Below are 17183 nucleotides of genomic sequence, written 5' to 3'. Positions count from 1 at the left end.
GCATAATAATTTAACGTTGTTCATTGTTCTTTATGCTTCTACTGCCGCCCTAATAGTTCATGCGCACCGCCAGTAAGCAAAAACGATTAAATGGCACTTAGCGTCCTGCTTTTGTCATCTATCTATCTATCTATCTATCTATCTATCTATCTATCTATCTATCTATCTATCTATCTATCTATCTATCTATCTATCTATCTATCTATCTATCTATCTATCTATCTATCTATCTATCTATCTATCTAAGCTCAATTTGATTTGGCACTTTGGCAGTGATCTTTGTTTCGTAATTGTGTCAGCAAACGGTTAATACCAGAATCGGATTTGATCTCAGTGGGTGTGCCTTTCATTCTTTTGGCGTCCCCTCTTTTGAAGTAGATCGCGCACAACCTATTAAGAAGAGGCACGAGCTTCGGGACTGCCATGTGGTCACTCCGTGTGCACTCCCATCACCACGCAAGAGAGCTGAGTGGGATGGAAAGCCTAAAGCTGTTTTAAGAGGAGAGTGGAAGACTATTTCTAACCTCGAAGTTCTCCTCGCGCACTGTAGACGAGTCACGGACGTTTTTTATCCTTCCTTCAGGCCTGTTTATCTAACGGAAAGACTTACTCATCTGAGCTCTTTACCTGATAAAAGGTAGGCTATGTTTGTTTTTATATTTACAAGTTTATTAAATTAAAAGTGATGTATTTTCTTGAAATAACGATCTTAAATTAGCTAAATTATTTTGGCCATCATTAGGATGTTTGGAATATAGAAAAAAAGATTTGCCTGTTTTAAAACATACCGTTCCTTGACCAATTACAGCACCTATAATTCACTGGCAGCAAATATAATATATAATGGTAAATAATAAATATAAAGAATATTTTAACATTAAAAAAAATGTGAATTTAGGAAGTCATCTGAGGTAACCACATCTAAGGGAATAAGATTCTCTCGCAAAGCTCCTTTCGCAATGTCTTAATTATAAATGATAAGACTTTTATTAACAGATCGAAGTCGAACAGCACATGCTTTGTAATTAGCCTACACAGAAAGCGGCTTAGTGCTTCTTTTCCTTGTTGCTAAGCTCATTGGCGTAGCTAAAAGATGCTTCCCTTCTGCCCCTTTTGCGTATTAGAGCGATAAGAGGCCTTTAAGTAATCGCTCCGGATTCTGAGCCGATTTGGAGACATTAAGCAATGATGCAGGCTCTTAGGTCAAAGAGTGGATGCTACTGAGGTTAGATTAGAGAAGTGAGTTTATTAACATGAATATTTGAGCGAATAATAATTTCGGGCTTCTACTTTAAACGTATATATATGACGTATTATTTAAATTATTTTAACCGGACTGTAATCTGTATTGTATTGTAATGCAAAACGTGACAATAATATTTTCGTCTAGCTAAATGTTTTCAATAGCAAAAATGTTTTTTTTAGGATGAAACATTACTTTAAAAATAGTGGTCGAAACCAACATTACATGGTAAAAGTAGGTAGACATTTAAAATACAAATTCACAGCTGTATTTTTTTAGCTAAATGCTAATAGGCTAATTATTATTTTGTTTTTTTTTTGTTGCGTTTTAATATAGCCTAATAGGACAAATCCATCATAATTCCCTTATTCGTGATAATTGATGAATTTTAATATAATTTCTAATTTCTTATTTGTCCTCCACAGACTTCAGGAATGGAGTCGATACCCAGTCAACTGTCTGCGGGACGAGATGCCGGTTCTTCCCCTAACTCAAAGCAAGAACTGCAGCCTTATTCCGGCACCAGCTCGCTGAAACCAAATCAAGTGAGTGAGATTGGGCTGTACGGAGTGCCCATCGTCTCTTTGGTCATAGACGGTCAGGAGAGACTGTGTCTAGCGCAAATTTCCAACACTTTACTGAAGAACTATAGCTACAATGAAATCCACAACAGACGCGTGGCTCTTGGAGTTACATGCGTGCAGTGCACACCTGTGCAGCTGGAGATCCTGAGACGCGCGGGAGCCATGCCCATCTCCTCGCGCCGCTGTGGCATGATCACCAAGCGCGAGGCCGAGCGCCTCTGCAAATCTTTCCTCGGAGCTCACAATCCTCCCAAATTACCCGAGAATTTCGCATTTGACGTTTCACACGAGTGCGCGTGGGGAAGCAGAGGAAGCTTCATTCCAGCGAGGTACAACAGCTCAAGGGCGAAATGCATCAAGTGCACGTATTGCAATATGTATTTTTCGCCCAACAAATTCATCTTTCATTCTCACCGCACACCTGAATCCAAATACACGCAACCAGACGCAGCTAATTTTAATTCGTGGAGACGCCACCTCAAACTGACCGATAAAAGCTTGTCTGAAGACATTTGTCACGCGTGGGAGGACGTAAAGGCCATGTTCAACGGTGGGAGCCGAAAACGGGCAATGCCAGGGAGTGGGTCGGAAATGTCATCCCCACTAAAACCGCAGGCCTCCGGCAACATCACGCAGACCAGGTCCCCTGATGTTCCCCACAAAACTTTGCGCTGTGATGATGGCCGTGGCAGCCTCAGCTTAACCAACACTGTGCGTAACTACCCGGTCATTCCTGTGCCCAGTAAGAGTTTTGGCATGCTGCAGAAGATCCCACCTCCCATTTTCCCGCATCCGTATAGTTTTCCAGCATTTGGACTGTGTCAAAAGAAGGACGATGGAGTAAGTGAGCAAAATAAGACCAACGTACCCGGTGTGTTTTGGCCCGGTGCGAAGGACGGTCTCTATCCATCGTTTCCTATGTTTTGGCCCACCACGGGTAGCCTGCCACTGTCATCATATCAACCAAAACCACACACAGACCTCGTAGTTGGACGACAAACGGAAACAGACATGTCAGAGAGTGAGAGAGGGGGGAACACGCCCAGAGACAGTCTGTTCGACAGCGAGCGTTGCTCCAGCTCGCAGTCACTCAGAAACGATGAAGATAAATCTGGGGACGAGGCAAGGTCAACTGAGGGTCAACCGACCACCCCTAGAAAGATCAGCTATATTTCTGCTTTCAGACCAGTGGTTAAAGACGCAGAGAGTATAGCCAAGCTCTACGGGAACAGGGAGGCGTACAGCGGAGCCCATACTGGCCACTTGTCACCAGACTTCGTGAGTGAGAGCTCTAGCTACAGATCTGCATCTCCGTGTGTGGACAGTGGGGAAGAGCCAGATGTCGACGTCGAATCCCACAGACTGCCGGAGGACGAGGAGTCTGTACAACTTTCCGTGGATGATCGGCAGAGTCCCGTGGGGGAAATCTCTTTGGGCAGTCACACACACACACCACAGCCAGATGATGACCAGTCAAGTTTCAGTGAAAATTCTGATCAGAAGCAGAACAAGCAGGTGGCAAAGAAAAACGACGTCACTGTTTATGACGTGAGTATGAAACTCACACAATTAAATTTAATGTAACCAAAATAATTCGATTTTGAATTAAAAAAGGCCTACGTGTTCGATCGCTCTGCAACAAAATGGCACTTGCTCAGAATAGCCTGCACTGTCATCTGTATTCCCTTTAAATATAGAGCAATGCGATTATTTTGAGGACTGAGTATCTTTTTATTCATTTGAACAAACTAAACATACAAACTGAATAAAGGCAGCCATTACTCTGATAGCACTTGTCTGAAAATAGCCGTTATTTAGCTCTAATAGCGAGTAATTGTGCTTAATTGTGAGCTTCAGAGTTTCTATTTCTGAACAGTGTGCAATTTACATTGTTATGGATATAGGTCGTTTAAATGCCATGTTTATTAATGTACACTGATCTAAATAAAAGGACGCAGCAGCGCGTAATTGTGCTAAATTAAACGTTTAGAACGAATGTTGAGGTCTGATTTTGCCCGCGGGTTATAAATGCATCGGTGAAAGGGCTCCCCTGTGGTTACTGCCCCCGTTTGACTGGAAATGATTCCCATTGTAAGTCCATCTGATCAAATTGACCCTATAATATGAGCAATTTGTCTTGATGTAGCCAAATACTCTCAGATCATTAGAGGACTAATAAAATATGTTGTCTGTCGCGTGTTCGAGGAAGAAAATAACAAAATCATGCATAATTGGGGTTGTATTTATTTTTAATGGTTGGTTAATTTTTGCAGGTGTACACACATGAAAAGGAGACCGCGTCTCTTCAGAACACACTGCCCTGTTCTACTTCTAAACTTTCACGCAGCGCAGATGAATCAAACGGTTAGAAATATAATTCACGCATTTATATATAAATCAATTGTGATTATGTTATGAGATTAATTTCTTGATTTTAATAACTTGCACTTAAATTGTAAGACTGTGTTGTTTTAACGTGGAGTTATACGCTTTTAATTGTTAGCCTGATTACAATATCATTTTCCTTTTTAGGCTCACACACGTCACACAACAATCTTACGGAAGACGAATGTGAACCGCAAAAATCACGTCCGACCGAAATTAGCGTTAGGAAACACAACCCAAGTAAGTGGCCTGTCTAAAATATGTGATTTATTAATATCTTGTGATTTTGTTATTGGTGGCAAAGTCCTAAATATGTATATGATATACATTTTATTTCTCTTCCCAATGTTATTGCAGACGACACCGCGCTGAGAAGTACTCGTTTTTTCGAGAAAGACATCGAGAATATGGCAAAAGGTATACGAGAACTTTTTAAAGAACTATGTTTTATCATTTTTAGTTTTTATAGTTAGTTTACTACATTGTAGACTAGGCTACATAAGATTGCTTTACGAATTATTAAAGGACTATCACGTTTTTTCGACAAGACGTATACCGTGTAAGACAAATCTTTTATAAGTCATCTTGTTTACATTATTATCACCTTTTTAATACATACACTGTGCATATAAACCGTGCAATATCTACACAATTATGTATTACTGAGAATTGTCCTTGAACTGCAGACGATCTACATCGCTCGTTTTCCACAAACCCCTCAGGCATCTGTCCTAATTATTTTGCAATATCATGCTTGAAAACACGGGGCCCGCGTGTTTTGCCTAGTAACCTACATAGCGCTATTAAAACAAGAAAACCAAAAAGAGAGTAAAAATACATGACACGTCTCTTAATATTTAAAAATACTTGGGATAATTTCCTTCAAAAGACAGTAGCTTGCTCAAAAACTATTGGGCTATGTGTGTTAATTAAAATCACAGTAATATTATAAATGATTTGATTTCTATTTCACAGAGGAACTCCAAAAGCAACTCTTGGAGCAAGTGGAGCTAAGAAAAAAACTGGAAAGGGAATTTCAAAGTTTGAAAGGTATTTAAGACATTTTTATGGCGGTAAAAAAGCCAAATTATTATTTAAATCCTTGGTTATTTTATTTTAATATATGTTGACTCTAACAGATAATTTTCAGGATCAAATGAAGAGGGAGCTGTCTTATCGAGAGGAGATGGTCCAGCAGCTGCAGATTGTAAGAGGTAGTGTATATATGCATATCTTGCAAAAGTGAAAGAAAAGGGAAAACGAAAAAGTGACACTTGCATATTTAGTTCAACTGAATTTTAAGGGTAATAGAAAACATTCGAAGTTTCTTCCCCAACTGATTTTTTTTATTTATTTAGACACATTGTGCAACGAGTTGGATCAGGAGAGAAAGGCTCGTTATGCAATTCAGCAGAAGCTTAAAGGTAATTTATAATATTTATAAAATATTACATACATTATGATCTATAAAAGTGGAACAAAATGTAATAACTTATTTTATATAGTTTAAGAAATATATTGCTCTGTGTAGGCTACTAAAAATATGCAAGTGCTACTTTTTCAGTTGCTTACTGTACTCAAATATACAAAATGATAGTAATGAATGTGATGAAGTAATGAAATGTAAACCTTTCTCATGTTCATGCATAAGACATATGAAATGGGTTATGATGTATTATACATTATTGTGTGTCATTTGATTTAACGTAGTGCGATTCAGTAAAATAATATATAGATTAACCCATATATATTTACCCCTCATTTTGTAAATCCTGGCACTAAATTGAACTTTTTCCTAGAAGCTCACGACGCTCTTCACCATTTCTCCTGCAAAATGCTCACTCCACGACACTGCACGGGAACCTGCACCTTCAAGCCACCCCTCTTACCACCTTAACTTACAGCTGCATCCCAGGGAGGCACTACACTACAGTAAAAGCTGTACAACTTCCCTCAAGGAATTCTGCATTACCACTCTGTTTGGGAGGTGTTCTCAATGTATGCACACTAAAACCTAAGGATTTCTGAACTGCAAACCCTCCAAAGCATTCACTGGCATTGTGTGCTCTGCTTTGAACATTGCAGAGTGGATGGAAACGTCTAGGAGGACATCAAGACAATTTACGGGATGACAACAAATGTTCAAATAATTACACTGTTATTTATGTAAATAGGTTGATTTTTTAATATCAGTACAAATACATGATATGTGGCAATGTGCAATGAATTGTAAAATGTGAAATTTCATAAACTGAAATTGTTGATTATTCTCATTATTTATGTATTTGTGTTTTACATTCATTCCTTTATTCTCTAAATGTGCTATCCCAAATCAATTCTGTATCAAAATCTTAAGCACTTTAAGTAAGCAACATCTCGACCTACCTATCCAAATTTAATCAATCCAGACATCTATTTAATAATAGTTGTTTAACCATAACCAGTTAAAAATAGCACTTATTTCTTATTCTCCAAAAAAACAAATACTGAATACGGAAAAGAATGTTGTTATTCCACATGAAAGTGCTCAAATTAAATGTTATAAGACTTCTGGAGTGTTTTTTTCCACAATAAAGTTATCTCTTGCCTCATTCTTGAATAAAAGTATTGACTTAAATCAAAAATATTTTCTTTTTTTATTAATGTTTTTAAACTGATTTATCATGTTTTCTTTTTTATATTAAAAAAAATTGTATTGTAAAATAAATAAATAAATGCATAGGTCTTACCTGAAATGTTACTGGTCAATGATTGTTACAACTGGAGAAACCATTAGACAGAGTACTGTATGTACCCCAGGAAAAATAAAAAAAATATGGTCTCAAAGCCTAAACTACAGCAATATGATTTCAAAAGAAACAGTGCCGTTCCATTTTCATTACACATCTCATACGTTTACAATATCGAGACTGATCTAAAAAGATAAACATACATACTATGCTTGCAAGAACTGCGCATTACAAACGCTCTAGATAAGTTTTTACCAAAGCTGTGTTTTGTTCTGAAATACAACACCTCCATCTAGTGGTAAAACCTCGATGCTGCACATTGTCGGTAGCGCAATTTAAGCGTCAGTGCATAATACATATTTAACGTCTTCGTTGAAAGCGTTTGCTCTCTGTAAATGCATTTTCGTTCGTTAATGAATACGTATCATTGCTTTGCAATGTGTGTGTCTTTGACGTGTCTCAAACGCCATCCCATTACGGCTGATGATGTCTATATTAATGAATAAACACTTTACAATGATAAATAGTTACATGCGCTACTTTACGAACTTTTGGGGTTTCGAGAGCTTTTGCCTACTGCACTTCTTAAGGACATTCCAGTGTTTGTAAGAAACCGGTTTCAGTCTAATCGCGAAACAGCCATGTAAAAAGATCTTTGTACAGGACTAGGGCAGCACATGACATGTGAATCACATTTAGACACTCAGCAAAATATGATCATCCCCGGCATTGCGAACATTCATGTCTTCATTTTCAAATAAAGATATAGGCTATGGACTCGCGCCCGTTCTTATTGCATATCTACCTATGTCCTTGTAAACCGTTGCCTTTGCAAACATACGATTGTGGCATTCACAAATCCTGTTTAGTTACTGGATTAAGGCAGAGTCGGATATTGCATTTGTATTAGGCGTTTTATCTTATCAACAACCCGGCGCGGTATTTTGCTATTTGAAAAGCTAGCGGTTAGCTGGCAAAGAGACCACTTGCAGTGCAGACCACGTGACCCGGTTACGTCACGCCTGCGCTAGCAGTCACAAGATGGCGGAGAGTGCGGAACTAAAGGTAAAACGCTGCGCTCGATTTCCAGTCGGATAGCGAACAGGGATATCTTATTGTGCCGTTTGAAGTACGCACACTACTTGTCTGCTGTATTACCAGAGCTTCGTAATGTATTAAAACGCAGTTTTTGTAGCTAAAGTTGCACAGGAAGTGATTTTGCAGTAGCGCGCTTGTAGAAAGCTTTCAGCGTGTTATTGTTGATGTAGAGGGAGCTGTCTGTCCACCGCTCTCCTCAGGGGAATTACTAACTTTATCACTTTTTCCCCGAAATACGACAGGTTCAGACCATTTGTTGAAGAACGAACTTGCACTTTGGCTTATTTATTAATGTAACATCTGTTGTTGTTAGACCGTATATGAACATTTTGATGATTATGTGATGCGGTCGCTTGTACTTGTAGATTGCTAGAAAGCTCCATCGCTTTACGAGCAGTGCGCGAGCGCTGTTGACATGCTGTCAATCAAGCTCAAGGAAGCGCGTTAGCAGACTTGCTTACATTTTGCCAATCGTTTTCTTTATCACCAGGCAGTTTCAGTTAATTGTTGTCTTAAAAACCGACTATGCTAGACCGTGTTATATGGCAGAACCGGTGTGTCCATTGCACATGGATATCATTCTGTCTGTATGGGGATGTGAAAGGCTTGGCTTTATTGTAAAGCTTAGACTTTCCACTATTATCACATTATATGCATGTGTAGTTAATTTGAAGCCGATGAGTCAATGAGCAGGCTGTAAGCTTTGGCTGTCAAATGACAGGTGATAATGTTCCGCGTTTGTGTTCTTGAACCTGTGAGCCCCTAAATGTATGAGAAAAGAGACATCTCTCTGTTACATCAACTGATCGAGGAGCTTTGTGTGTGTTATTTATTTATTTTCTTCCAGACGTTTTTTAATAACCATTCGTTGTCTCTCATGTTTGTTTAATTGCTTAGACGATTTTAGAAAGCTCTTTTGACAGATTAATGTCTCTGGAAACTGAAAGTTACTGTCACGTGATAGTGTAAAAGCAAGTTCACACACAGCATGAAATTCGATCTTGTAAGTATTTTAAATATATGTGTTTGTCAATTCATGTGCTTACAGTAACATATGTAATGGCATATTTCATTGCTTTGCCTCTAGTCTTGTTTCCTTGTCCTGTAATTCTTGATGTCTTACATACTGACCTTGATACTTTTTTTTAGCTAAACATGGCTTAAAAGTTTTTTTTCATTTATACATAAATATTTAATAAATATGTAATAGTTACTTAAAGACCGTAAGTGCACAAAGTTTTCTTGGTTTTAATAACAGATTGCAGACTGGCTTGAAGGTGTGGGTAGTGTAGATGGAGGGACACTGTTGGTTACTTAATGGCGATTGGACCTGCTGAGCTATAATATGGACGGATGTTATTTGTCTCCAGAATGCCATCAAGGTCTCTAGATGTCAACACTTTTGTAGTGTTAAAAAAGCACAGCCAGATAAATTTAGATTATTATGCACATCACCATCACGTCTAAGTGGTAATATTTATTGTGAATTAGGGCTGTGCAAAAATATCGATACATGTAACTATCGTAATATTATTATTTTTCCAATAGTTTTTTTAAAAATCATGTCATATACATACGGCCAAAAGTAAGTGGAAGCGAGCATGGCGAAAAATATAAGAACGCTTCAAGCTCTCAGAGCTGATGTGTGGGTGTGCTCTGGTTTTCAAAATAAGTCATGGAGTAATGAGTTATATAAAATAATGCTGTTGTAAGCTTCGCAAGTCATGACACAAGTCACTTGGCTACTGCAGTGCATTAGACAAAAAGTTTATTAAGAAAAGTAACAATGACATTTATTGTGCTTTCACGGATGTGACACCAGCGCATTTACAGCACGGATGAACCAGAGGTTTTATACTGCCCATGTTCAGTGTTTTAACTGTAATGCACCACAACAGCCAAGTGACTTGCGTGAGCCACCTTATTCCCCTGTGCTACCCACTTGAGGGGCGCAATCCACAGTTTGAGAACCCAAACCACTGATCTAAAGGTCCATGCATCGCACATCATGGCCACTCTGCAGAGGTAAGAGATGTTTTTACACTTATCCTTACAGAAAACCCCGGTGGTGCACAGCATGTTGTATTCCTAGCTCTACTTTTTACATTTTCTATTTAAAGTATTGCAATATATCGCAAATGTGTATCGTATCGAAATACATAGCAATATATTGTATCGTGACCCATCTATCGTGATATGTATCGTATCGGGAGGCACTTGCCAATACACAGCCGGCTCATGGTGGATCGTTACATCCCTAGTAGTAATAATCGTAGCATAGTCGTTATTTAGATAGATTTGAACACATTTAATGCCTCAGGTATGTACTATCTTATGTTGTTGATCAGCAAAAGTTGTACTTTCAATGAAAAGGAACAGTTGGCCAAATTCAAGATTCAAACTGGGAGCAAAAATGCAAAAGGGAGCCTGCACATTCTAACAATGAAAGCAAAAGACACTAAGGTTGGGTTGCAACAACAAGGATTAGGTTTAAATCTAGATTAAATCAAGGTTCATTTAATAATTATTTTGCACCACACTCTAAACCTTGTTTAAAAATAATCAGGTAGGTTTATATTTAAGATATCATTTGATCCAGGTTTTAATTTTAACTTTAATTCTGTTGCTCCATTATTTTAAACTCTGATTTATCTCTCAGTTAGGGATTAACTTTAAACTTGCTACTGAGGAGGTTTAAATAATAAAAAAAACATATCTATAATAAAATGTGCAGGAAAATGATGAGAAACAGAAAGTGGAAATAAATAAAACACCTCAGCACCAGTCAGGGCATGGCGGTTTGATAAACTGGGTGGTCGGCTGTGAAGCTTCAAGTTCAAGATGCCCCACTTTCTTATCCAGTACATACAAGCACAACGTCTGTGATTAAACAGAAAAGACCGACATCCTGAGAAGAGTAGTTATTGTAGCGGCACCAGTGACCAGGGACACTGGTATTGTGGGTGCCCTGTCTAAATTGTGGTCCGGTCCCAAACAGGCACACCTCAGCCGGCGGTACTGCTGCAAACAACCCCAGAACACAACCGAGGACGACCCCCGGAAACACAATCGCCTACCGGGGCCGTTCGCGGTGATGTCGACGGCAGTGGTCCACCCGCTCATGATTCCCGTACTGCGATCTTCTTTCTTATGTCTGCTCCAGTCGCGAGCTGCAGCATAATGATGCGGCTCAACTGTCATATTTGTATGCTGTCATGGCGCTCAAGGCTTGTGAAATGTGTTTATGGATGATCAGATTGATCAACAAATTATCCAGAGAGAGGTTTTAAATAGCACAATTACGGTTCCTTTACATGCACAAGCTGTTTATTTCCTTTTTACATGAGAGTGAAACACTGTTGCTGTTTAGTTACACTGGCAAATCCACCATGGCAGACAAAATTTATAGCATATGACCGTTTAAATACAGGTTAAAGTTTTAATCCACGATTTGTTAATCTCTGTTTAAAATTATGTGGTGCAACGCAATTTGAATTAAAATAAAACTAGGTTCAACAAACCCTAGATTAGCTCTAAACTCTGTTTACTTTAATCCTTGTTGGTGCAATCCACCCTAAATACGATATAGAAGGCACTGCTTTACTGACAAACAGGAAACCTTCGGTCACATGTGACTTTCAATGCATAATTCTCACAGGAGCAATACTATTTTTCATTCACGTCCAATGCTATTTTATACAATAGTCAAGTGGTTAGATAAAAGTTATTGTTACCCAAGTTGTTTTGGAGAGCATGCTTATCTTTTCTGGAAAGCCTGTGTCTCATTCCCTACCTGCAGGAAATAACAGTTGTGTAAGTCCAGATGTTTTTGGTAGTATTACTCATTGGGTTTTAGTTATTGTTGTACGTCATCACAAAGAGGAATTAAGTTTAGGTGCGCACACATTCCTGGTTTCATTATTTTAGCCATTCGAAGAGAGTCTTTCCCACATTCACATACTGACATGCACATTCCCTCTCTCAGGCTGTAGGCAGATATCTCTGGCCACACATATAGCCTCCATCAACACAGAGGTGATTAAGCTGGGGGATTGTGGTTGTGTGTGTGTTATATCTCCCTTCAACAGATGTTCTCTTACCTGGCACTAGCTCCTATATTAATTTCTTGGGGGATTAGCTCACACTGCAAAGTCTCACTCTCAATACAGTACTGAATAATGTATATAATATCTTGACCTATATACTATGTCTTTAATTTATATAATATCTTTAGTGTATATAATAATATCTTGCTGATCTGAGGTCATTTGCTCGTAATATGCTTATAAATGTGTGTAGTCAGCTCAGCACTCATACTCTGTTTGGACAAGGACTAATGTGTTAATCATGTATTAAACTCTCCTCTCTCTTCTCAGTGTACTTCACATATGACAGCATTATAGAGGTTCGAGGCTCTGATTTAAGCCACAGTGAGCTTCACATGGTCATCAGATTAGATTTTAAGTTTTTGCAGTCATACGCCAGTGATTCATACCCAGACTCGATGAAAACACATCGGCATCAGAGAAGCTGTCATGTTTGTTAATAAAGTGCGTTACTGGATCTAAATCAAAACCTAATGGGCTGTCTACATCGGCTGAATTAAGGCATTGCCAAAAGGACTCAATTTTTGTCTGATTTAGGTTTTGCATTGATACACAGTCACTGTCTGTGTATAGTTTTCCAAATCACTCGCACAAAGTTCAGGCTCAGCTAAGATGTTGCCATAGAAGGCAACTATGCAGCAAGGTTTTGGGACAGGAATATAGTGTGATCTAATCTGTCTAATCTTGAATTGCACTCTCATTGCACCCTGCAGTTGTCTTTACCATTTTTTGAATGGTTTTCAAATTGATTTTGACAAATAGAATTTAATAATGCTCCATCTGTAAACACAGTCAAGCACATTGATGTAATTTCTCTTCCAGGAAATAAAACTCAAGTGTGTGTTGGATTCTAGTTTGCTCATGATTTGGATTCATGCTGTGTTCCTGGGTCTGGGCTGAGTTCTTAATTGTGTCTCCTGCAGAAAGTTCTCTGTAGTCTGGCTGTGTCCAGGCATTAGACCATGAAGTGATGGGATCCCTTAAGATCTCAGTGACCCTGCAGTGGGAAAAGTTTTTGTTTAAGATTGCTCTCTGTGGTGTTGGCTATTGTAGATGTTGTTTTACAGCAAGAAAATGAAGGTGTTGCACACTAATGCACACAAAAGAAAGGAATTTTTCTATTTGTCGAGTTTACTTGATTTAAACAAGTTAACTGAACTTTTTTTTATTTGACAACATGATTTTTTCATGTTTAGTCATCTAACTTAATCCATTCAAGTTTGGACTACATGAATGATTTGTGTTGTGTTAACACAGAATTGTTAAAACTGGCAGACGATTTCCTTTTCCCAGCATGCTTTGCGTAAGACTGCATTTGGAGAGAATGTTTCTTAATTAAGTGTTGTTTTATGTCTTTTCCAGTTAAGAGAAAGACTTATGAATGTTTAATGTTCATTTATCTTTGAGATTTAGAAGAGTTTGCAATATTTTTACTTTTGTGGTTACCATTGTTCAGAAGAGTGGTGCCTTTGCTTAGGTAGTGGGAGGTTACATTTTTAAATTTGAATGTTGGTTAAGCTGTTTTAACCTTATATCTTCTTGAAAAAGAAAAGTGAAAATTGTATGTCACATTAAGTAAATACATTTAAGTTAAGAACTTTAAATTAAACTTTAATATGCAATAATAATAATGTTTGTTTTACAAAAATTGATATATTATTATGAGTAAACATAATTTTATTATGTGCAACTGATATATATAACACAATTATGTCATGTTAATCCAACAGATTTTAACTTTAGTCAAGACTACTAAAAAAATTCATACACCAAGATAACAAAAACCATTTCAAACCAATTAGATTTTGTTGGGAAAATGTAATTTGATTTTGTAGAAAAGTTTTCCATAATTTAATTAAGTTCGTTCAACAACTTATTTGTTTGAGTGTACATTGATAGATAGCAGTTTGTTGGTTTTTATATATTCGCTTGTTTTTAAGCTTTTACATTCGGTAGGATATTGACAGGAAGCTTCCACTTGTACAGAGTCATCTATTCCATTGTCCTATTAATTTATAAAAATTAAAATGTAAACTTAATTGTTTCAGGAGCACAATTATATATGATATGTCAGCAGTACATTGATAGCATTGTCGTCTTGGCCAACAGCAGTGCAGGTTGCCAATCTGTAAATTTAGGCTATGCTTTGAAAGTTTTTTAAGTGCATTTTATGTAAATTATGTTTACATTACAGTTAATTTTGTGTAGATCTAATTTGCCAATGGCCACCTCATTTTAGATATGGGTATCTGCATTGGCCATTGGGAAATTCAGATTAGTCGACCAGTATTCATACTCAAATTATTTTTTTTAAATGATGGATTATGGTTGTTGCAACAAATGATTATATTTGTTCTGAACGCTTTCCAGAATTGTAGTGTAAGAACAACGGCCATAAATAATATTTTGTTGACACTAAATGCCTAGTAATTCTGTCTGTAACCAATCAAACGCTTAGCCTGCAATGTAAACCATTGCCTGATTGGACTGTAACATTATACTATGGACTGTCTGTTTTGTAAATATTTATTTACCAGACATTTAGATTTTTGTGGAAATGTTTCTATGATCTGTGAATGTGCTTTCCTGAGAGCTTCATTGATTCAGCACACACACTGTTAGTAGCGGTGTTTGTGTAGTCAGTGTGTTTGTAGACAGTTGTGAGGCTCTGCTGGGGATTTTGCCTTTTACAGCTTTCATTTCTGTGCCTTTAGAATATATCATGTAGTGATAGCATGATTTTATAGATGTGTGTGTGCGCCACTGGAACTGTGTTGGTGAAACACAAAGCACTGAGGTATGTGAGTGTTGATCTTCCGCCAGTGAGTTAGAGGGCTGGAGATGGTGGGGGATGGGGCAGAAGAGAGAGAGAGAGTTGGAGGGAAAGCTGGCACACCAATTGTATTTCTAGCTTAAAGGGATAGTTCTATGGAATTCCAGACCTGACTTAATTAAAATAAATAAATACAAAAATAAATCCATGAAGAAATGTAAAAAAGCAAAATTAAATGACTATTTATACTTTTATTTCCTTATTTATGGGTAATTATATATTTTTTCACGTTTATTTATTTTTTCATTTATTTATTTATACATTTATTTATTTCCACTTTTATTTATTTCCACATTTATTCATGTATATGTGTATTTATTCCTACATTTATTTATTTTCACATTTATTTATTTCTACATTTATTTATTTATGTATTTCTTTGTCTGTATGCTAATGAGTGGGGGCGTGTTTCACCTCAGACATTAGCAATCGATCTCAGAGCGGCGGTGCTGAAGCTTTAAAGCCACAGGAACACCTTGTGGTGTGACCAAACGAAACGAGGTTGACGAAGTTGCATAGAAAAGGCAATCTAGTCATTTAATATCACCCTAACTGTATGTAGATAGGGTTACCACACATAGCCTACATACTCTTTATTAGGGACATTGCCGTAAAACATTATCCGGTCGAGATTTCTAAAATGTCTTTGCACACATGAACATAAACTGCACAACAACAGGTCTGCTATGAGACACTTGGAAGAATACACTTGGACATGGAAGCGCGTGAAATTATCCACTAGTAATCACATTTATTGTAAATGCGCTGGATGGAGCTGATAAGAACTTGAGTTGTTTGTCGATGAGACTCGCACAAACCAGCTCAGTACGCCGAGAGAAACCAGCGCATTTCACTGAAGTCTACGCAAGCATTATGATCAATGCATTTGAAACGCGTCTGCAAATACAGTTTACATTCGCGTTTCCTAACTTTGCAATGCATAACACGTGGCATTTCGAATGCTTAAATTATAATGCATATTTCATAGATGCTGCTCTTAGATACTAAGAGTTTAATGAAAAGTCATCAATTGGATTTAGGGATCCGGGATTAAATCAAACCAAAAGTGCATGCTCATGTAAACGCAGTGAGACACGCATCTCACGCCATCGATACGTGCCCATCATGCCCATTCAAACAGCACCATTAGGTAGCCTACAGTTACATCTAAAAAAATTTGAATATCATGAAAAAGGTCAATATTTTTTGTCACTCATTTCAGAAAGTGAAACCTATATATTATATAGATTCATTACACATAGAGTGAATATTTCAAGCCTTTATTTCTTGAAATTTTGATGATTATGGCTTACAGATAATGAAAACACAAAATTCAGTGTCTCAGAAAATTAGAATATTAATAAAGAAAATGATATTTTAATCAGAAATGTCAGGGTTCTGAAAAGTATGTTCATTTCTATGCACTCAATACTCTGTTGGGCCTCCTTTTGCATGAATTACTGCATCCATGCGGCGTGGCATGGAGGCAAACAGCCTGTGGCACTGCTCAGGTGTAATGGAAGCCCAGGTTGCTTTGATAGAGGCCTTCAGGTCATCTGCATTGTTGGGTCTGGTGTCACTCATCTTTCCTTCAGCGTCTGAAGCCACAAAGATGTTGTGCTGCAGTAGTAGTTACAGCAATGCTACACAGCACAGCTTTCCACAACCCACCTCAACAAAGAGATGCCCTACATGCTGCGGGTGTGCAAACGAGGCACCAAATCATTCACTCTGTTTTTGGTTAATATTTTTTTGCATCAAATACATTTTTTCATCCACCACACAGCATCCCCCCTTTCTTTGTGTGTATACATTTCTTTCAACCCAATAACATTTTTTTTGCAGTTGTGCACACAAGTTTATTTGTCATCTGTACCCAGTGCCATTTGTAAAGTCCTTTCACTTGGATGCTGAAACTCCCCATAATGTTTTACGGCAATGTCCCTAATAAAGAGTATGTAGGCTATGTGTGGTAACCCTATCTACATACAGTTAGGGTGATATTAAATGACTAGATTGCCTTCTCTATGCAACTTCGTCAACCTCGTTTCGTTTGGTCACACCACAAGGTGTCCCTGTGGCTTTAAAGCTTCAGCACCGCCGCTCTGAGATCGATTGCTAATGTCTGAGGTGAAACACGCCCCCACTCATTAGCATACAGACAAAGAAATACATAAATAAATAAATGTAGAAATAAATAAATGT

The 17183-nt window shown here is 37.7% G+C and overlaps 2 protein-coding genes across 13 annotated transcripts in view; both read left to right on the top strand.

The window, feature by feature from the left end:
• Nucleotides 1-412: 412 nt before the first annotated feature.
• On the top strand, nucleotides 413-6926 carry skor1a (SKI family transcriptional corepressor 1a). Of its 8 annotated transcripts, none has more exons than XM_057338184.1 (9): nucleotides 413-637; nucleotides 1669-3375; nucleotides 4101-4191; nucleotides 4360-4452; nucleotides 4570-4629; nucleotides 5188-5262; nucleotides 5352-5426; nucleotides 5571-5636; nucleotides 6015-6228. In XM_057338184.1, exons 2-9 carry the CDS (start codon nucleotides 1678-1680, stop codon nucleotides 6107-6109), a joined length of 2253 nt encoding a protein of 750 aa, XP_057194167.1. In that variant the 5' UTR covers nucleotides 413-637; nucleotides 1669-1677; the 3' UTR covers nucleotides 6110-6228. The 8 variants fall into 8 exon arrangements, with proteins under 8 accessions (XP_057194167.1, XP_057194159.1, XP_057194203.1 ...); XM_057338176.1 differs by having other exon boundaries at nucleotides 6012-6228; XM_057338220.1 differs by having other exon boundaries at nucleotides 5363-5426; nucleotides 6015-6122.
• A 1029-nt stretch (nucleotides 6927-7955) lies between these two features.
• pias1a (protein inhibitor of activated STAT, 1a) overlaps nucleotides 7956-17183 on the top strand; it is a 43729-nt gene continuing 34501 nt past the window's right edge. For 2 of the 5 annotated variants that reach the window (XM_057331757.1, XM_057331749.1), the window contains exon 1: nucleotides 9322-10064. Coding sequence is in view for 2 of the 5 variants with exons in the window: in XM_057331731.1 (XP_057187714.1) it covers nucleotides 7983-8006 (24 nt within the window). In the remaining 3 variants the exon portion in view is untranslated. The other 3 variants (XM_057331731.1, XM_057331763.1, XM_057331740.1) reach the window with 3 other exon arrangements.

Source organism: Triplophysa rosa, linkage group LG1 (genome assembly GCF_024868665.1).
Source record: "Triplophysa rosa linkage group LG1, Trosa_1v2, whole genome shotgun sequence".
NCBI lineage: Eukaryota > Metazoa > Chordata > Actinopteri > Cypriniformes > Nemacheilidae > Triplophysa > Triplophysa rosa.
The sequence above is the reverse complement of the archived record's forward strand: the minus strand, read 5'-3'. Positions and strand labels throughout refer to the sequence as shown.